At 44.6% G+C, this 22,221-nt stretch overlaps 1 protein-coding gene across 1 annotated transcript; it reads left to right on the plus strand.

Moving 5' to 3' along the window:
• The first annotated feature begins 190 nt into the window (after window positions 1–190).
• Window positions 191–16,326, plus strand: GSG1L2 (GSG1 like 2). Its single transcript, XM_057714278.1, has 5 exons — window positions 191–485; window positions 9,752–9,799; window positions 10,831–10,983; window positions 12,722–12,833; window positions 16,068–16,326. Exons 1-5 carry the CDS (start codon window positions 191–193, stop codon window positions 16,324–16,326), a joined length of 867 nt encoding a protein of 288 aa, XP_057570261.1.
• The last annotated feature ends 5,895 nt before the right edge of the window (window positions 16,327–22,221 follow it).

A 22,221-nucleotide genomic window follows, 5' to 3' on the forward strand; every position in this document is an offset into this window, starting at 1 on the left:
TCCCAGCTCTGTGTTTCCTCATGGCACAGGTGTTCAGGGGATGCTACACACTGGAGAGAACCAGTTCCCCAAGGGGATGTGAGCGAGGATGTAAGGATGCCAGATGGCAGACCAGGGAGGGGCGGGTACCGTGACGAGGCAGGGGAGGGGACCCCACTGCTCATCCTGCTACTGCACCCTGCATTCGGCCATGGACCGGACCAGGCAGCAGCGGGCGCTGGCTCTCCTCCCTGTCTGCCTCGCCCTCATCTTCTCACTCACGGCCATGGGCAGCAGCTACTGGTGTGAGGGGACCCGGCGGGTGGCAAAGCCGCTGTGCCAGGACCACCCAGGGGGGCTGCACTGCATCCACTACAGCAACGGCCGCAGCGACAACGGGAGCCAGGCTGTCCAGTACATTTGGGAGATGGGGGACGACAAGTTCATCCGGCGCTGGTTCCACGTGGGGCTCTGGCAGTCGTGCGAGGAGACCCTTGGCAGCACAGGTGAGCATGGCCCGGGGAGCCAGGAGGACAGGGGCTGGATGGCCACGAGCAGGAGCTCCAGAGCCGGGCTGCTAGGGTTTGAACCCCCACTCTACCGCTGACTGCCTGTGTGTCCTTGAGCAAGGCCCTCCACCTCTCTGAGCCTCAGCTTTCTTAACTATAAAACAGGAACAATAGCTGTACCCATCTCTAGTGTTATCATAAAGATGAAATGACCAGATTCACTAAAACACGGTGCCTGATACAGGGGAAGCGTTTATTACACATTAGCTTTTACCATTTCCTAGGGTCATTCCGTCCCTGGTGAATCTAAAGTGGCCCCACCCAACTTTAAACTGCATCCCTGTCTAGAAAAATGGTACAGATGAACCTGTTTGCAAGCCAGAAATAGAGACACAGATGTAGAGGACAAACGTATGGACACCAAGGGGGGAAGGGGGTGGGGTGGGACGAATTGGGAGATTTGGATTGACAAATATACACTAATATATATAAAATAGATAGCTAATGGGAGCCTGCCGTATAGCACAGGGAACTCCACTTCGCTGTACGGTAGAAACTAACACAACATTGTAAAACAACTACACCCCAATAAAGAAAAAGAAAAAGAAATAAACTGCATCCCTGCACATTTAAGGGGTCTTGCAACAGAAGGTTCTCTTAGGAAACAAACTCTTTTCATCACTGGTGGGAAGGGAACCCCTTTTGTGGAGCACATGCCAGCAGTAAAACCATGAACAAGTTTGACCTTTATCTCAATCAACCTGTGAAATAACCTCGCAACGTAAATATTGTTTTCTCAACTCACACATGAGGAAACTGAGGCTCTGAGAGTTTCACAGCAGCGAGCCCTCCATGCCCCCCCCCCCCCCCCCATTACTCAGTCCCTATTCGTCACAGTCTTTTGAACCTCTGTGGGCTTGACAGGGTGGTGGAGAGTGAAATGGTGAAGGAAGAGGACTGAGAAGAGGGAAGGGAAAGGTAGAATTTGGAGGACAGAAAGGGGTGTTTTTACCTCATGAGGAACTGAGGAGGGAGGAACTGAGGAGGGAGGAACTGGACTCCTCAGTGTATGCTCTTCCCTTCCTGCTGGGAAAACACACCCCTCAAGGTGGGAAGGAGAGAAGCTCCGCCCCCAACCATCCCCATCCTGACCTCAGGCTTGTTACGTTACATTCCTGTACAGTTTTTTGCTTTTCCTAGAGTTTCGAATTGCTTTTTCTTTTCCCGTACTTGTAGCGTTCGTTGTTTATTCCTGAGGTCTAAGTAAAAGGCAACAAGAAGGAGCCCTCTGAGATGCTGTAGGCCCCTCCCCATCCCTGCCCCAGGGGTCACTGCAGAGGCCCAGTGCCAAGACTTACCCTCCCATGGACCCAGGCCAGTGCCTGTGATCTTTGCGTTAGGTGTGGTGAGGACACTGCAGCGGTGCCTGGAGCTAAGGCTACTGGAAAAGCCTTCGACACGCCTCTCCTTTGGGAAGTGCACTATCTTCCTATAAGTCCACTCTCTCTACCCTGACAGACAGACACAGGAGGCTCACGACCCCACACCCTGGAGGGTCCCCAAGATAGTCTCAAGTTTGTGGTTTGGAAAATACAGTCATCATACCCATAGGCAAATTGCTTGAGAACTTCCACTCCCTTTCCAAGTCCCCATCTGAGGGCCGCCTATCTTATTTCCACAGCTGCATGTAAGCATTGTACCAGCTATCAAGTGGAGCACATCACAAGCACCCAGGGAGGTTGTAAAAATCCAGGTACCCAGTCCCGGAGGTTCTGATTCAACAGGTCTGGGATGGGATCTAGAAATCTGCATTCCTTTTTAAAAAATATTTAACAAAGGTAATGATTATGCATAGATAAGAGATCGAATAATTTTGAAAGTCTTATGAGAAAAACTAACAGTCTTCTACCCCTTCCTGCTCCATAGCCTAGTCTTACTTCCAGGGGAAACCACTTTTCGCATAGTTGTTTCTTCTGGTATTTGCCTCTACGTTTCCAGAACATATGCTAGTATTGTTATCTTCGTGTTACACATTATCTACTGATTTCCTGTCATAATAGACAAGGATAAATCTGTCTCACCCCCATATCCCACATCTGCTCTGCCATCCTTCTAATATACTTATATTGCCATTTTATTTAAATCAATAAACCAATAATTTATTTACACTATAAATATTGTTCATCACAGAATCAAGAAGTGTGCTATCATTACCTTAAACTTCACATACAGTTTTTTGTTTTTCCTGGAGTTTCTAATTGCCTTTTGTTTCCCTATCCTCATAACATTTGTTTTTTTATTCTCCTCAATTCTCTCTTCTATCTGGTGTTATCTCTATTTTTAATAAGCTCCCCTGGTGATTACACCACACACCAAATTCAGAGAAGAAAGCCCCTGGATACAGCAAAACCATCTGGAAAGAGGGGACTCAGAGTAGAATGGAATGAATTCACTAAAACCATTTCTGTGTCAGGCACAGGACCAGGAGAATGGGAGCAGGGGTGGGTGCAAAGGTGAATGGGCCACAGTGGTGAGAACTGAGATAAAATTAAAACAAGGAAAAATGGGATAATGATATAACAAAGACTCACGTGTGATATTGAATCGGAAAGGAGGAAGAGGCTATTAACAGCTCTGGGCTGGGGAAGGCTTTGTAAAGGATGTGGCTACTGTGTCAGGCCTCAGAGCAGCACTGTGCTTTTAATAGATGGAGTTTGGGCTAAGGGTATTTCAGGCAGAGAGAACTGAGTGAGCAAAGGTCTGAGGCAGGGCAGTCCAGGTGTTTGGATCAGAACACAAGACAAGAGAAGAGGAAACTTCATTAGAGAAGAACGTAACTCACAGGGCCCTTCAGCATCACCTGAGGCAGCTTCTCCTCCCCTGCAACACAAGGTCACGGTCACTCCAGGACAAGAAACTGAGTGGGACATCGTTCCCTAGAAAGAAAAGGCCTAATTGGAGAAAATTAGAAGCATTAGTAATGTCAGGGATGTGGGGTTATAGTAGAATCTGAACTTGAAGACAGGAATTAGAAAACTAGGTGGATGGGAGCTGCTTCCCCAGGGACCACAGGACCAGAAGAAAGGACTTCTCATGGGCTGGGCTTGAGGGAAGGATGGGACTGGAAATCTCATCTCTCTTTACTTTTTTGTTTTTGTTTTTGTTTGTTTGTTTTCTTTTGTTTTTGAGCTCATTGCATGGCATATGGGATCTTAGTTCCCTTACCAGGGATCGAACCCGTGACCCCTGAAGTGCAAGTGCAGAGTCTTAACCACTGGACCACCAGGGAAGTCCCCTCATCTCTTAAAAAATAACAAAGCTACAAGATTCAGGGAGGACCAGAGCAGTTGTAAACTGTCTACCTGTATATGATGTGTGCCTCACATATTCACACAACACTACTCAGATACATGATGTAAATTGTCCCCCAGCTTTCTGATAAAAAAAAAAAGTGTCACCCAAGTTGGGGCGGGGGAACTTCTCAACCTAAAGCAGGGGCCGGCAGCACAGTTAAGGGTCTGTGTGAGGCTCTTTCAAGCTTCTTCCCCTAGAGACCAGGAGTCCCTTTGGCACGTTTGTCAATTCACAGAGTGTTTACTACACACACACCTGCCATCTCATGGGTCACACCACTGAAAGGTTTTTCATATATGGTCAGGAACATATGCTGAATTCTAAGAAGGGTTGATGTTCTCAGTGTTCTTTGTCCTGACAAAGCCAAGGAGAAGTAAAGAATGTATTTCTTGACCCTTTTAAAGATTTTTTTTTAATGTGGACCATTTTTAAAGTCTTTATTGAATTTGTTACAATATGGCTTCTATTTTATGGTTTGGTTTTTTTGGCTGAGAGGCACATGGGATCTTAGCTTCCCAACCTGGGATCGAACCCACACCCTCTGTGTTGGAAGGTGAAGTCTTAACCATTGGACCACCAGGGAAGACCCTTGATGCTTTTCTGATTTATGTTTATCTTATACACTTGATGTCAAACCAGAAGGAGGCTTTACCAAGTGCCTTGCTGGGTTTCCTCAAAGATTACTCCACAGAGATGCCTTTTGAGATACTTTTTATAAAATTAAATAAAAAGTTTCAATAGTCAAATTTGGAAGATGTCGCAGTTTACCTTTTCTTCTTGGAAATTCACAATGCACATTGGCACATTAAAATCTCAATAAAGAAACCTGTTTACTCTTACATACCCCAGTGTTTCCTAAAATTAGTTGAAGTAGTAAAAAAAAAAGTCTGTGTAAAATAAGGATTAATATCCTGTGAAACTAGTGATCAGTGGAACATCCTTTGGAAAAGGCTGATCTAGAACAACGGACTCATTTCACAGATAGGAAAACTGAGTTCTAGAGGTAGACAGGCCCCACTGAGGACTGTATAGCTAGATTCTTATAGAGCTACACTTGCAACTAGAAACTTCTTAACTCTGAGCCCAGGCTTTCCCTGTTAACTCGCAATACCCAAAGCTTAACTGAAGGGCAATGGTCTTATAATCGTCAATGAGTAAGTTTGTGTCCATCAATCTCAAAGAAATAAAAAATTACTCCACTCACACTTTTATATATTTCTTAACATATATAAAGTCACCCAGGCAAACCGAGGTCTTTAAATATTGTCATTGCTTTATTAAGAAGGAAGAAAGGAGGGCATTGTCCTCAGAACACCTTTCCCCCACCCCAGAAACATGATCACCGTGTTACAAGATGCCCTTAAAGCAAAAAACTTTAGAATTAAGTTTTTCCTAGATAATAACTAAGATAATAGCAAACACATAAGGGAATAAAGCAGAAGACATACATAGGTTGCAAACAAATGCCTCCAGAGGGTGGTAAGGAAAGCGAACGAAGCAGGGCTAGCGGGGAATGCCAGTGACCTTGAAGCCTCAGCCTCCGCTGAAGGGGGCAGCTCAGCCTTACGGGCTTGTGGGCTTGTGAGCTCACTGTCATCAAAGCTTCTGGTTGTTCAAGGGACGTAAGCTATCTGGCTTTCCGTGTGGAAACATTGCCCGGGCCCGAGAAAGCATGCCTGCAGCAGACCACAGCCTGGGGCCCCTGTGGGGAGATTACTCAGGACAAACATCTGCTATTTAGTCTAATTCAGCACAAGTGCCTGGAGAGTTGGGGCGTAGGAAAGGAAAGGATTGCAGCTGGAGGGGGATGGAAGGCACCACCCGGGGCTTTAGAGAGAGGGTCAGGAGGGACGAGGGGGCTACAGAGACCTGGTCGAAAGGACTCCAGCCTGGGGAGGATGCTCCTGGGCCCCCAACAAGTGCAGGAGAGGGGCCTCGGGGTGTCCAGCCACCCCCAGCTCTGCTGCCCCCCGAGGCTTCCTGGATATCTTCCTTCTGAATTAGCTCCGTCTCCAGCCCCCTAAAAGTTGACCCTCCCGGGAAGCCCCAACCTGGAGTGCTATGTCAGGTCATCCTCTGCAAAGTCACCCCGAATAGCTCTGCAGCTTCGTCCCAGTGCCTTTAAAGGGAGAGCGTACCCTCTGAAATGAAGATTTAAAACAAAAACTCCTGGTTGGGGCAGCCCTTTGACTAAATGTTCTTTTTCCTGGATGAAAGAGTGAGTCAATAAAATGTGTTGATTTCCAATTCTACGCTGTTCTATTAAACCCAAAACGTTCAAGGACAGAGGGACCTGGGCACCTCATAGCGGGTGGGGGCTTGGGGAGAACACGCAGACAGAGTCTGTCCCCAGGACCACGACACCATTTCCCAGGCTGGCTGGCTGTACCGCTTGGCTGCTGAACCTCTGTCCAGCTATGTAACACCCGCCTGTCTGGCTTTGTGGGATTTATAAAGATTTTTCCTTTTAATCCTGCTGGCCTTATTCAAAAGGAACATCATTTCTGAGGATTCATATTAATCAAGGGGTCACTCTGGTCTGACCCTTCGTCCAGGCTAAACTCAGCCTCCTAAGCTATTGGGAATTCTCTTAATCTCCTTGCTGGCCTCTGTGTTCACTTTGCCCTGCCCCTGCCTCTGTACCTCTGGCCTCCGCTTCACTCCTGTTGAGATAAGGCAGCCCTCTTCAGAAGACAAGATAGTCCTTGTGCATTAAGTAGAAAGACAGCAGGTGGTGGTGTAGAAAAAGGTACTGGGTCCTGGGTGACAAAACCCAGTTTCAATTTCTGACTCTACCAAGCGGTTTGAGCCTGGCCTCCAAATCTATAAACCATGGGTAACTGCACTTGCCTTTATCAATAATTAAACACACCAAAAGGTGGAAGGCCGTTCCCAAAATACTTTCATAACTTTTTCATTGGAGGACTTGGAGGATACCCATTTTGCAGATGAAGAAAGTGAGGTGCAGAGAGGTTAGGAAACTTCCTGTGATTCCTGACTGGGGCAGAGCTGGCATAGAAGCCAGTCCTGTTGGATTTAAATGCCGTATTCTGTCTATGATGTCCATCTGCTACTCTCACTCCCAGCCCGGCTCACAGGGTCTCGTGAGGATCTGATGAGATGATGTGAAAAAAGGGCCCCATTAGCCTCAAAGTGCCCGGCAAGAGAGCAGGTATGAGTGCTGAGGTTTCCCCCAAGGCTGCAGGGACCTCCCTAATAGAAGAGCGACTAGGACGAATGTTTGCTGCTGTGGCTGTAACCCCACTGCCAACTGAAAAAAAAAAAGCACAACCTAAAAGTTGAGAATTATGTTTTATCTGGGGCATTACTGAGGACTTAACCCTGGGAGGCAGCCTCTCAGCTCCAAGGGACTGTTCCAAGAGGTCAGGGAGGAGCCAGGATACGTAGGAATTTTTGCAAAAAAAACAGGTAGTTGAACAGCAAAAGGTTACTGCTAATTAAAGAAAAAACAGGCATCTGAAGTTAAAGAATATGGCACTTTTCTATGTATGGGAAGATGTAAGAGTCTGGGCTTAATGAAATTATTCCCTTGATATGCACCTTAACTATCTAGGGCCAGGATCCTGTTTCTCCGCAGCATCCTTTGTCCACTGATACGGCAGGTGACATTCTTTGTCCACACCGCTGCTGCTGCCAAAGGCAGAGAATCAACCAGGAAAAAGTCCAACTGCATCAATCCAAAACTGACTTAATTAGAAGGCTGCAGAGGCTACTGCAGCTGTAGATGAGCAGATAGGTCCCTGATTCTGTTGCCCTCGGCCCCAGGTGGTGTAAATACCCTCCTTCGGGCTATTTGTTGTGGACAGTTAGGTTACAGATGAATCCCGGCTTCCAGATCAAGCCAGAGAGTATCCCAGCAGGGCAGCTCAACCAAATGGCTGTATCATAAACCCAAACTTTATTTCTCTTCTTCCTATAGCCCAGCAGTGGGGCAACGCAGAAGCGTGAAAGACTGAGGCCCAAGGGCATTTGGAGGTCGAGTGTGGAAAATCTCAAGGTTTATGGACTTTGGTCATCTGTACCTCCAAAAGTATGCACCTGGCTATACATAGGGTCCTTTCCGAGAAAGCCTGATGAGGTAGAAGGTGAATCCTGATTTGTGCTAAGGAAGCAGAAAGATGGGTTCTGCATTGGAAAGTCAGCTTGACGGAAAGAGAACATAAAAGAAGAGAGATTTAGACGGGAGGCTGGAAGAATGGGAGAGCCTTTATAAGTTCTTTTTCTTTTTATTATAAGTTCTTGAATAGGAAAGTGATCTGGAATTTTCTCTCCTATAAAAGAAAATGTATTTTCTAAAGTCTAAAGATGCTCCCCGAAGTGACTCATCTCCCTGAAAACGTTCAAAAATGTAGTTGACATGATCTTTGCCTGCAGGGTGCTTGCAGTCTGGTAATAAATAATGATTTATGCTAACCATATGCAAAAAGTCCCCATTAGAACTCATTTTATTCCATTATGTTTTAAGTACACATAAACTAGGAAAGCAGCCTTCCTATCTAGTATCTCATTTAATCTTCAAAGCAGGGATAGTGTGGGGACTATTAAATCGATTTTAGAAATAGGAAAGCCTTTCCTTTGAAGAGTCACTGATCTATGCCCCTAACTTTCGCCTCTTTTAGCTCCTACCAGCCCAGACTGGGAGCAGCAAGATGCATCTCCACTGTTACCCCCCCTACAGCCAGCTGGGTGGCATTAAAACAATGAAGTGGAGGGACCGCACTGGGCTGGGCCCCGGTGAGCCCAGTTCTAATGCTGAAACTGCCTCTACCTGTGTTTTCTGTACCATTCTTTCCCCTCAGAGGTCCTTGGACCCGCTCTTCCTAACTGCGGAGAAGAATCAGGCAGTTTCCAAGGTTCCTCCCACTCTACCATCCATGATTCAATTCAGGGCTGCAGTGTTCATGGAGAGACTGGGGCACCCACCTGGGACAGGATCCCAGGCGGTGACTTGCTATGGTCTCAATCCTCCATCTGTCACTCACCCCCAAACCAGAATTTGGTGACACTCAGTAGATATTCAAGGACTTAGCTCCTTCAAAGAGGCTACCCATCAAAAGTAGCAACGCGAGCTTTTCTAGCCAATCTGTGCAACGTGACAGATGATACAGGCAAAGCACACCCCCCGGAGCACAGAATGAGTCTGGTGGCGGGTTCTGCCCAGTACCTGGTACGCACACAATAACTCCTTCCTTTCCTTTCCCACTCCAGAAAGCAGGATGGAGAGCAAGTAACTGGCTCAGTTTGCAGCAGAGAGAGTTCTGAATCTGCTCTGATTCATTTTGCTAAATGATTACGAACATTTTCACTTCCCCTCTAACCAGAAACAAGTCATCTGAGACTCACACCATCATGGATGCTGTTTGGGAGGTCAAGTGCCCCTGGTCTGAGGCTTGCAGCATCAGTCCAGATGGGCTAGGTTGCGCTATAGTAACAAACAATCCCCAAGTCCCTGCGGTTTAAACGAACAAATTCATTTCTAGCTCTTGCTATTTGTACTTTTCAGGTTGGCAAGGGGTGTCTCCTCCCTGGAGCCACTCAGGGATCCAGACAGACAGAGACTCCATCCGGACATGTGCTTCCGTGATCACGGAGGCAAGAAAATGAGAACCTTTAGACAACATCAGCTCTTAAAGCTTCTGACCAGAAGTGACCCCCTCCACCCCATTTCCACTCCCAAGTCATTGGCCAAAAAAAGGCACATGGCCCAGCCTGGATTCACTGGGGCAGGACTGTATCACGTTCCCCCAGGAATGGGTACCACCTGTTGGGGACCACTCCCCAGTCCTTGTTCAAAATGACCTGGATACACTCAAGGGAGCTAGAAACACAGTTTGCCCCTAATTGTCAAGGTTCACCCTACTTGGGCTTCTGTTCTCTTTTTCTTCTAGGTGAAAAGTGTAGGAGTTTCCAGAGTGTAATACCAGCTGAAGAACAAGGTAAATACCTTCCTTATGTTCTGTCTACCAGCCCTCCTCACAATTTGGACAATTTCGATGGTTTTGGGTAGGTTGGGGGAAAGATGAAAGTGTTATTTACGGTTTTTCCATGAAGATGAGTCCCGAAGCCAGAACCACTGGCTCTTTTCATGTGCCCTGTAGTCAGTAGGGCTAGGAAATGTTAAACCACCAACTTTGTGGCAGGAGGGGAAGCCCTGATCCGTAGTGTTTGCAACTTTCCAGGGCATAAATGCTCCCACCATGGCCGATTTCAAGCTATCAATGCGAAGTGACCCCAGAACAGGAAAAAGATGAGTCTAGCTTATCACTTCCCATAGCGTTTTTTCTTCTCTACAACACTCATCAAATTTGTACTTACTTTCTTAGTATCTGTTTTCCCAGCCGGAACATAGCTTTTGTGATGGCATGGACCACATCTGTTTCATTCATTGCTGAGTCCCCGGTACCTAACTACCTTATAGGAGGCCCTTTGTAAATAACAGTTTCTCTCCCTGCCCTCTTTGTTCACTCCCTTCCACCTCCAACCCAGCTCCTTGAAGCAGCAGATGAGGTCCCATCCAAAGGGTAAATCATAGGCTGACGCAGAAACAAATGAGGCTTTGGCATCTCAGATCAGGGCTCCTCACTGCCTAGACTCCTTTCCTACCCTGGTTAAGTTTATCCTCTCTTTTAAAAGACAAAGATAAAGTCTTCTGGTGGAATCAAAATAACACGTTAATTGTTGAAATGGGGAATGTATCCCTCAGGTCCTCACATCAGAATTTTGCTGAGCTTTTTTCCCTCCCAGCTAACAACATTTCCAAACTTCACTTTCAAGCCCCAGGACCCACCCCCCCCCCCCATCCCCTGCCTTTCATTGTCAACTTTCCAAGACTCAGCAGAGGTATCTGTGGTTTTCGCCCCGTGGCATGGGTTCTTTACTTTTTGTTTCGGAAGTGAACTAAATCAAAGGATTGCCTATCCTAGTACGTCTAAGTTCCCAGCGTCTCTGTCATCCTTACCTTTCGCAGGTGTTTTGTGGCTGTGCATCGGGGCTGAGGTGCTGAATATCCTTCTGACGTTGACAGGTGCCATCCTCCTGGGCTCCAGAGTGAGTTATCACAGCTCTGGTTTCCCCTGGCTCAAGACGGATGCCTCTGTAGCCATCCTCATGGTGCTTGCAGGTACTTTCCCCAAGAGCATCATCAGAACAGGCAAATTCCCCACAGCCCGCCCCAGAGGGAACTGGCAAAGCCCCGGCTGGCTCTTCCTGTGGCTGGCCTGTTCAGCAGGACATTTGGTCCAGTGGAGAAGCTACTGAATTAATCCCATCGGTGGACGCGATGGGTGACTGATGAAGAAAGGGGGATGTGCACAAATGGGAATAAAATTTATCAGTATGTCTTTGTCACAACCCTGAGAAGGCGGTCCACGGGCTCTGAGAACAGAGATTGGTTTATTTCGTATGGTGGTTAAGCATGAGTCTGTGGAGAAATCCTGCCTGGGTTCAGAGCTCTCCTTAATGGTGTGTGACCCTGGGCGAGTGGCTTAACGTCTCTAAGCTGGCTACCTTAAAGACTATGGTGATGACTAAATAAGAATGCACATAGTATATAGCAAGTACTCAAAAAATGGTAGCTTGTTAATTATTATCCGAATTTGGGGTCAATATCCCATATGAATAAAGAACTCCTCTTTTTGGTCTTACTTCTGTGTTCTCCAAGCAACTTTTAGAGCAACTTAATTTGGTCCCTTAAGTGGGCCTTTCCAGCAAGGAAAGAACCCTGAACAAATAACTTCATTTCTCTGGCTGGATACACAAAACACTGTCAAGTTCATAGTGTATCAGCCCAGTTGGTAGATCACTTCTGTGCTTGTGTAATGCATCTCTCCCAAGTCTTATCATCAGTGAACAAGATGATAGAATCCAGTTTCTGGATCTTCATAGCAAAGAGTCTTGGGAAATTCTCCTCAGGTCCTCACAACCCCCAAACCCCCCAATCATGAGTATGCCTCTTTCTGGATATCTCTTTAGTTTCAACTGTGTGCGTGTGACCTCAGGTGGAAGGTTTAAGGATTTATAAAGTGCAGACACATCATAAGGGCTTTAAACATTCCCGTTAATATATAAATAAGTGGCCCCACCAGTTAAAACTAGTTTCTATCTGGACCATTGACGCCAATCCCCAGTTGGTCACTGCCTGCCATATTTATTCAGTAAAAACATAGATGTACTGGGAGTCCTTGAAAAAGAAAAAGAAAGCAATAAAACAGCTAGCATTTAAAAGTAAAATTCAAGGAAATTTTCTGGAACAAAAGACCGAAATCTATATCTAGAAACTCCCTCCAAATACCTGCAAAAAACTGACACAGTACATTCAAGTCCTAGACATATCCCACTAAAACTGTTAAAGGAAAAAAAAAAATCCCCTGGGTCTCCAGGTAATAAGATCAGTTCACTTACAAAGGACAGAAAATCAAACTGGCAACTGACTTCGGTTCCCACTATTTGCCATGTAAGTCTACTGTGGTCAGAACACATTCAGATTTTTACGCAAAGTGTTTACATATTAGCAAACAATCCACATTCAAACGTATAATGTGACAGAACTTAGTAACGTATGGCTTCAGGCCAAATGCAGCTCAAGGACCTCTTCTCTGTGCTGGGAAAGAGAGGATAAAACATCGGGGCCTCTGAGCATAGGGACATAAGATATAAAGAGGTGGTCTTAGGCGGGATGGCATGGCAAAGGAACCTATACCACTGCGTAGATTGGTGACTCTAAGAAATTAATGTACATGTAAAATATGAAGGCTGCTTGGAAGGGCTCAAGGAGGTTGCTAGCGGGCCCTGGACACCCAACTCACATACCGTAGAGAGACTACGTTCTTCACTGTGGCTCACAAGATTTCCTTGTGCAGGGCTTCTAGCCATGGTGGCCCACATGATGTACACAACCATTTTTCAAATCACTGTGAACCTTGGACCGGAAGATTGGAAGCCTCAGACGTGGGACTATGGCTGGTCATACTGGTGAGTTGCTGGCCACGGTGTTCAAGCCCCAAGGACCAGCAGGGATGCACACAGGTTTTGTAGGACCACCGACCTTGGTCATGGCTCCGCCACCTGCTACTGTTGTGACTTTGGATTAGTTTCTTAATTTTTCTGTAGCCCAAATTCCTCATCTGTAAAATGATGATACCTGTCTCAGATGTTTTCATGGGAATATAAGGAGGTTACGTTTATAAAATTCTTGGCACAGAGTGAAGTGCTCAAGAAATGGAGAGAGTGCTGTTGTTACTTTCTTAAACACAGCTTAAGGGGAAAAGTCCTGTTACAATTCCTAATAAACACTTCAATGAGGAGAGACCCAGCCCCTGATTCTAATGGAAAGACTGTCCATGACATAGAAGTTCTACCTCTACTAGAAAGACTTGGCCATGTCACACAAGACCCCAGAGGTTCTCTTTGATGTGGACCTCTGAATCCTGGCTGCATCTTTAAAAATATATATATATACACACACACACTTATATTTTCATCCAGTATAACAACCTCTTGTGTTATTTTTCTCTTTGTAAAACAAGTAACACGTTCAGGGCTCACACCCTCATCCAGGGTTTGGTGAATACGTCTGTGTTACAACTATCCATTAACTTCATGATTTATTAGATTCTGAACTCTTCTTCTTCTTCCAAATCTGAAGAAGTTAATTTTTACAAATGTTTCTCTTTGCACAATTCCCTCCACCTGTTTGTCACTTTAGCTGCCTCCCTCTGAGCGGGTGCCATTGGCTCTGAGGTGATGTCACCGGCACAGCACACAGTCAGGAGTACAGCTGCTCAGGGCCTCAGATGGATGTCGGGTGGGCCAGAATCTGTGGCCAATTTATATTGAGGTCGTATTGCTGTGGACGGAAGCAAATCCCAAACATCATAGGAGTCTAAAGAATGATCTGCTTGCAGTACCATTTTGTTTTGATTTTATTTCCTTTTGCTTTCAATTTCTGAATTTTCAATATGAGAAATACATACAAATAGTTTTTAAAAATCAAATGGTACTAAACATAATCTCTCAGTCCCATCTCTCCCTACTGTACTCTCCCAACCCACCAAAACCCTCTATCTTCCTGCTCCACTCTGGAATGGAGCTGTCAGGCGGAGATTTACCTTTTCTAGTCCCTTGTTTCCTTGTGTCCTAGATGTATCATTATCCTAGTTAGTTTACATCCGCACTTTGTGGGAGCACATCTTCCAGTAGCTTTCGAAGAAAGGGTTCAATGAGAGATGAATTATTTTATCCCTTGCATGTCTGGAAATGTATTTATTCAATGCTCCATCTTGATTGATATTTTGGTGGCACATGAAATTCTTGGTGAGGGACTTCCCCAGTGCTCCAGTGGTGAAGACTCTGCCTTCCAATGCAGGAGGTGCAGGTTTGATCCCTGGTGGGGAAACTAAGATCCCACATGCTGCGGGGTGTGGCCAAAAACTGAAATAAATAAATAAATAAATAAATAAATAAAAATAAAAATAAAAATAAAATTTCTTTGAAAATTATTTTCCCTTAGAATTCTGAAGATGTGTCTCCATTATCTTCTCGAATATATTGTTTCCATCGAGTCCAATACCATTCTGATTCATGTTCTATTATAGGTAATCTCTTACTTCCTACTCTTTCTGAAATGTCATGATAATGTACCTTGAAGAGGATCTTCTTTTTTTTTTTAATAAATTTATCTATTTATTTTATTATTATTTATTGGCTGCTTTGGTTCTTCATTGCTGCACACGGACTTTCTCTAGTTGTAGCAAGTGGGGGCTGCTCTTCATTGCAGTATGTGGGCTTCATCATTGTGGTGGCTTCTCTTGTTGCGGAGCACAAGCTCTAGGCTCGTGGGCTTAGTAGTTGTGGCTCTCAGGCTCTAGAGCACAGGCTCAGTAGTTGTGGCGCACGGACTTAGTTGCTCCACAGCATGTGGGATCTACCCGGACCAGGGATCGAACTCATGTCCCCTGCATTGGCAGGCAGATTCTTAACTACTGTGCACCAGGGAAGTCCCTGAAGGGGATCTTCTTTCATTCACATTCATTCTTCTTTCCAGTGCTTGGTGAGCCCTTAAATCTGAATATTCACATCCTAAAATTCCGAGAATTTTTCTTGTAGTATTTCTTTGATTTTTCCATTCCTCGGTCTTCTTTTCTCTTTTCAGAGAACTTTTATGAGTTAGATATCAAGTCTATTGGATTAATTATCTAGATTTGTTGCATCCCTTATATTTTCTATCTCTTTCTCTTTTGGGTATTTCTGAAAATTTTCTTTCCATTTGTCTTCCAAATTTTATTGAATTCTTATTTTGAATCTTATTTGAATTTCCAAGATCTTCTTTGTTTTCTAGTTGTTCCTTTTTCATATACCCTGATCTTGCTTTATTGATGCAGTATCTTCTTATCTCTCTCTGAGGATATTAATCAGAGTTTTCTTTTCATTGCTGTTTTCTTCTTTGCCTTGTGTTATCTTCTTCCTTCAGATTCCTTCTTTTCTGTTTGCTGTTGGGCCTTCCTCCTAGATCTTGGTATCCTTGATTATCAAGTCATATTTAAGGATGACTGGAAACCCTGGAGTGGGGTTGAACCTTAATTACTGGTAGACTTTTTTATAGATGATTGGCTATGGAGTCATTTGTTTTACCTGGGGGATTCCACCCCCTGAAAACATACACACATGTCAGTTTGGAGAGGTTCTTTCTCAGCAATCACTCTTCTGGGTTCTGTGAAAGATGAAAAGTATAGACTATCAACTCAGAATGCAACAGGATAGAGATATAAAAATAACCAAGCCCAATGCCAGTGTCCTAGGTTAGAGACAGCAACAACAAGTAATACATGTGTTAGCAGATACTACGCTGAGTACTTCCCACACATTAATTCATTGAATTCCTCACACCCATCTGGTGTGTAGCACTGCTGTCATTCCAGTTTTGCAGATGAGGAAACTGATTCAGAAAGATGAAGTCACCGCTTCAAGGTCTCACAGTTAGTAAGAGACGGGTGCAAACCCACACTGCAAATGCAGCACAATAGCTCCAGAATCTGTTCTCTTAACCAAAAACACATTGCCTACAACAACATGTTGGCTGCTCCCTGAGACTCATGGTACAAAATCCAGGTCCAAATTGGGTAGAACCAGGAACTGATGTTCCACCCCAGCAGGAAGCCCTGAAATCAGAGCTCTACACCCTTTCCTAACTGTGCCTTTTGTTGACAGCCTCGCGTGGGGTTCGTTTGCCCTCTGCATGGTTGCATCAGTCATGGCCACGAGCAGGTACACAGCAGCCCGCCTGGAATTCACAGAGAAGAAAAGAGTACAGAAGGGCAATCAGCTCTCTCAACACAACTTCCAGGAATCCAAGGCTTCAGAAAGTGTTTGGGAAACAGAAACTGCTCCCAGCCCTGTTGCAAGTGCCCTCATCAGTATAACTGAGCCCCTGCCATCAGATGCCCCAGGCAAGGTGTCCATGTGCTAGCCAGGGCTCAGGGTTGTCAGATCTGCACAGGCAGACAAGCCAGGCACTTATGTCCACAATGAACATCTCTGAAGTGGGCTTCACAAAGCTGTGGTCCAAGTAAACCTTCCACTTGCCATCTTACCCTTCACTAAACACCTTTGGCTTCAGCTTCTGATACCTGTTAAAATGTTGGTATACTTAAGTGAGATAATATTTACAGACTATATCAACCATTGACACTCTAGTATAAATGAGCACCTCAAGCTTTCCTGACAGTTTAATAAGGGTGACAAAAAAAAAAAAAAAAAAGAGGGAGCATGTGAGTGCTAAGAGTAAGAGAAGCTGAAGAAAGGGGAAAACAAGGCTTTGACTACAAAGGATGTAAATTTGTTGCCTACACAGTTTTGTTGACAGAAGAGTCCAGAAAGTTTTTTCCTTAATTGACACACACACAAATTGATAATATGTGGGACCATCCCATATTTTCTTTTTTGTTTTAGTCCAAAAGAAATGAATTTAAAAATTAGTTTTGTGTTATTTTTAAAATACATTTTCTTCTAAATTTTCTAATCTCCACCTATAGGAGAATCAGTTTGGAAGGATAATCAGATGATAAAACAAAATGAGAACAGCTGAATGGAATGACATCTTGTCACAGTTAAGTGGAACAAATGTTTGAATTGTTGTGCTTAAATTAAATTGTCAGGCACTTCTGCTTCTAAAAATAAACATTGCAAAGCATGTAAGTCTTGTTTGAAGCAGTGGTATGCTGCATGTTTCCTAACTTATTCAGTTACAATATTACATAAATTTGTCTTGTATTTTAAGCTAACGTTATTGAGGCCACAGGTTATTAGACACACAATTTGGGTTTTTGAGGGAAAAAAAAGAACTGCTAAATTTTAACAGTCCTAAATACATCCTAGCTCAGATTCATTTGCTAAAAATGTATTTATGTGTTCAGTGAATATATTATTTCTGAAAAAAAACCCTGAATGTTTCAGATAAAATCACTCAGTCTGCTTATGCTGAACTGTAACGTTTATACTGTCATGGAATAAGGGACAGTTCAGCTAACTTCTTCACGTTTGGGGCTCCAGTTGAGTACCTGTCTAACGACTGATGGTCCTGTGGAATTGCGTGTTTTGTTGAACCACACATATTTGAAGTGATATTAAATGGATTTTTACTGAAATGAGCCCAACACAGAGAAGGTGGGCTGAGGTCCTCTGGAGCAGAAGGTTTTGTACCCAACGACCCCTACCATCCACAGTGTGCGTCTTCTTTTGTGTGATTTGTCACCCCTGTGTGTCTGTGGAGGTAAATCCTGTGTCACTGTCACAAGATTGAGATAGACTCTGATCCTAAAGAAAAGGGAATCCTCTAGAAAGGTTCCCAAAGAGACACTCAGTTCTCTCAGAAAAAAGAAAAAAATCTTGTAGTGACTGCAGCTGAAGATGCCAAGGAAGGAAGGAATTCTCTGGAGTCACGTTAGAGCAGCTGACATCAGCAGACAGCACAGGCGACGTCTGGGGAGAGGAGTCTGTGATCAGCTAGACACCTGGCAGGGCAGGAGGCGATCGGTCCCCGAGGCTCAGGTCAAAACCGATTCTTTGCTACATTGTCTGAGTTTCCAAAGCCCTCTGCTTCCTTTTATATTTTTTAAGTGTTGGTTTTATTCAAGTACAACATACATACAGAAAAGTACCAAAACCCTAAGTGTACAGCTTAATGAAGTCCCAGATAATGAACACGGCCGTGTAACCACCCCCCCAGATCAAGGCATCTCATTTCCATCTATCTTTGCTAGGAAACAAATTCGGGTGGATTTTAACTCCTCAGTACATTGAAATAATCTGTTTACAGGTCTGTTCCCCTCTACGGATTGTAAATTATTTCTCTATGGCACGAACGGTCCTCTGTACCTCCCAGCAATATAAAACAATGGTCGGCAAATAGAAACCCCCAACACACACATGTGTCTAGGTTTGCGTACATACATACAATGTATGTTTATACAAATATGCACACACGTTACCTGACTCAGCCCTGGCACCCTTCACCTCTAACTCCTGTCCCGGGTCCTCAGGAATGGGTCCTGATATGCATTAAGGAAAGGCCACAAGGAAAACCAACACAGACTAGGAAAAAATTGTCAGAAAGAAGAGAGAAGCCCAAACCATCAGGCACAGCAATGGACCAGACCCATTCTGGGTGTTGTCACCCCATGTCACCTCTTATATTCTAACTCTATGCAGAGGTGCAGTGAGGAAGATGATAGTATTAGCATCCTCATTTCCAGACGAGTGGCCATGACTTTCAGAAGGTTTACGTGTGTGCCTGAGGCTGCACACAGGTCACAAGCAGAACCAAGATGCAGACTCAGGGCTGTCCAACTTCAGACCCATCAAGCTGCCTTTCTGGAGGGAGAGTGGGAGCCAAATTCTTTTCTCCCCTCCTCCTTCCCAAAGTGAGGCTGTCAGAGGGCAGGGATGAAGCCATGGAGGGAGAATTAGGGCAATTTCAAGCTACACTCAGCTTGAAACTAGACATGGTTCCAAGCATGCCTTCTACTTGGAATCGTGGAGATTGGAGAGGCTGCAGAGGAGAAGGCAGGCTGGGACACGCTCTGATCTAGACTATGACTTTCACATCCCAGGTTTTTCAGAATGGTTCCCAACCCTGTAAATGCACTTATACTGGTCTTAGTTCTCAATTCTTGGACTAGAAAATACCATTATTTCAGGATTAGGTGAAGCTTCAGGCTTCTTTCCTAAGTGGGGCAGTAAAGTAGACAGAATCTCTTTGTAGATTAAAGACTGTGTTATTTTGGTTGGAATAGTCCCCATCTGTAGCAATTATGTTGAAAGAAAAGGAAACTGTGACTACCCTTAGTGGGTGTGAGTTTTTGCAGATACTACTAAAGCTCCCGCGAGAACTCTAAGTCCAAACATAATTCTGCTCCAGAGGACCCACGCCCTGTCCTGTCTCTCCCCCATCACCAGGGTCATGGGGCAAAGTTGAAGCTGCCTGACATTATTCAAAGAAGCTCTGAAGATCTTGCAGTCTGGTGGCTTCGAGCATCTTCCAGACATGGTGAGGCTGTCATCCAAGATCAAGGTGGAGAGAAGGCTGTGCTTTCAAAGCATCAGACGTAGGGACTTGGGCGGGTCATGGACCACCTTGTAGGGCTGCTCGTTGCAGAATTACTGACAGTAAGTTGAAAGAGAACAGAGTCCTCACGATAAGCTTCACACAGACATTCCAGGGACCAGGGACTCCACATTACTCATACCCTTGAACAACACGGGGATTAGGGCTGCCAATTTTCAGTGGAAAATCCCAGCATAACTTCAGAGTTGGCTCTCCGTACTTGTGATTCCACATCCACAGATTCAACTAACTTTGGATCCAGAAGTACTGCAGTATTTATTGAAAACAAGTGGATTCAGGCAGTTTAAACCTATGTTGTTCAAGGGTCAGCCACATATGCTTTCAAAAGTTAGAAAGTAGTCACCCTTAAGACTGGAAAGAGACAGGATGGGGAGAATTTGGCAATGCTCTGTTTCTTGATCTGGGTGCTGGTTACAGGGTTGTGCTCAGTTTGTGAAGTTTCAGGAAGCTCTACACTTAGGATATGTCCACATTTCTATATGTATATTACATGTCATCTTAAAAGTTAGGTGTTTTTTTAAATTAATTAATTTATTTATTTGGCTGTGTTGGGTCTTCGTTGCTGCATTCAGGCTTTCCCTAGTTGCGGTGAACAGGGGCTACTCTTTGTCGCGGTACTCAGGCTTCTCATCGCGGTGGCTTCTCTTGTTGTGGAGCTCTAGGCACGCTGGCTTCAGTAGTTGCAGCACGGGGGCTCAGTAGTTGTGGCTCACAGGCTTAGTTGCTCCGGGGCATGTGGGATCTTCCTGGACCAGGGATGGAACCCATGTCTCCTGCATTGGCAGGCAGATTCTTAACCACTGTGCCACCAGGGAAGTCCCAAAAGTTGGGTGTTTCATGCCCCACAGCTATTGAAGCCTGCGCACCTACAGCCCGTGCTCCACAAGAGAAGCCACCGCAATGAGAAGCCTGCACACCACAACAGAGTAGCCCCCACGGACCACAACTAGAGAAAGCCTGTGCGCAGCAACGAAGACCCAATGCAGCCAAAAATAAAAAATAAATAAAATAAATTTATTAAAAAAAATAAAAACATAAAACATTGGGGTGTTTAAAAATGTTCGTGGTCATTTTAATTTCCAAGGAAGAAATGCAGTTTCTTTCTTTTTTCTTTTTTTTCTTCTTTTTTTAAGCTCTTTATTGGGGTATAATTGCTTTACACTGCAGTGCCAGTTTCTGCTGTACAACAAAGTGAATCAGCTGTATTTATATATATACCCCCATATCCCCTCCCTCCCGAGACTCCTTCCCATCCTCCCTATCCCAGCCCTCTAAGTCATCACCCATCATCGAGTTGATCTCCCTGTGCTATGCAGCAGCTTCCCACTAGCTATCTATTTTACATTTGGTAGGGTATATATGTCAATGCTACTCTCACTTCGTTCCAGCTTCCCCTTTGTCCTCCCCCACCCCCACCAGATGTCCTGAAGTCTGTTCTCTACATCGAAATGCAATTTCTTTGTCCCCACACCCTGTGTACTGTTCCTTGCCCCATCTCCTGGTCCTTACCACACAAAACAGGACTTTGTTGTCATCTGTCTTCTGGTTTTTGATGGTTTGAGTACTTGAACTGAATTTTGGCTATTTATATCTCTCCATTTCTTTTCTTTCTTTTTTTTTCTTTTTTGAAATATGGTTGATTTACAATATTGCATTCGTTTCAGGTGTACAGCATAGTGATTCAGTTGTGGGTTTTTTTTAACAGATTCCACTCCATTATAGGTTGTTACAAGATATCGAATATACATTCATTTGTATTATTTTTAAATTCCACGTGTAAGCGGTATCATATGGTATGGGTCTCTGTCTGACTTATTTCACTAAGCATAATAATCTCTAGGTGCATCCATGTTGCTGCAAATGGCTATATATATATATATATACACCACATCTTCTTAAACCAGTCGCCTGTTAATGGGCACTTGGGTTGTTTCCATGTCGTCTTGGCTTTTGTAAATAATGCTACTATGAACATAAGGGTGCATGTATCTTTTCAAACTAGTGTTTTCATTTTTTTTTCTAGAAATATGCCCAGAAATGGGATTGCTAGATCATATGGAAGCTCTATTTTTAATTTTTTAAGGAACCTCCGTACTGCTTTCCATAGTAGCTGCTATGTCTCTCCATTTCTAGTCCTACTGCATTTCCTTGAGTCATTAAAATATTATACATTTGGGATAAATTCTTAGTATTCTCCACCACAAAGATAACAAGAGTGAACTCAGAGTCTGTTATTGGGATGAAGTATCTTATTTTGTTCTCCCAACAGTCCTGCAAGATGAGACTGTTGTGCCCATTTTACAGATGAGGAGGCTAAGGCTCAGAAAGGCAGAAGCACTAGACTAAAGAGGAACAGCCCCAAACTGCTCTTTCTCGTAGTTCATGTCACACACCCAAGTGGTTCATCTTGCAACAGGCTCCATTCTGTTTAACAGATTTTCTATGCTTTTCACCTCCAGCCAGAAAGGGAAGGCCAGATGGCTCGCTGCCACGCTGTCTGAGCTACCTGGAAGCTACCTGATAGGACAGTTACAGGAAGAGAGGGATGTTTGTGCTGAAATCCCAGGTCCCGATCCCTAACGCCCAGCCCCAAACTGCAGAGGAATCTCTAATAGTGAGGCACCTGGGAGAGCTTTAAAAGGCTTGGCAGGAACTCTGAAATCAGACCCGGCCAGCATGTGTTCCTGAATATCAGAAGAGACACTATATTTACCCCGAAAGCCCTTTAGTGCACTGAGA

This window comes from Hippopotamus amphibius, chromosome 17 (assembly GCF_030028045.1).
Source record: "Hippopotamus amphibius kiboko isolate mHipAmp2 chromosome 17, mHipAmp2.hap2, whole genome shotgun sequence".
NCBI lineage: Eukaryota > Metazoa > Chordata > Mammalia > Artiodactyla > Hippopotamidae > Hippopotamus > Hippopotamus amphibius.

Excerpts from the sequence above, each read along its gene's own strand:
- GSG1L2 (XM_057714278.1), top strand. The coding sequence starts at position 191 with ATGGACCGGACCAGGCAGCAGCGGGCGCTGGCTCTCCTCCCTGTCTGC. Across the intron at positions 486-9,751 it reads GGAGACCCTTGGCAGCACAG|GTGAAAAGTGTAGGAGTTTC; the intron begins GTGAGCATGGCC and ends TTTTTCTTCTAG. Across the intron at positions 12,834-16,067 it reads GACTATGGCTGGTCATACTG|CCTCGCGTGGGGTTCGTTTG; the intron begins GTGAGTTGCTGG and ends TTTTGTTGACAG.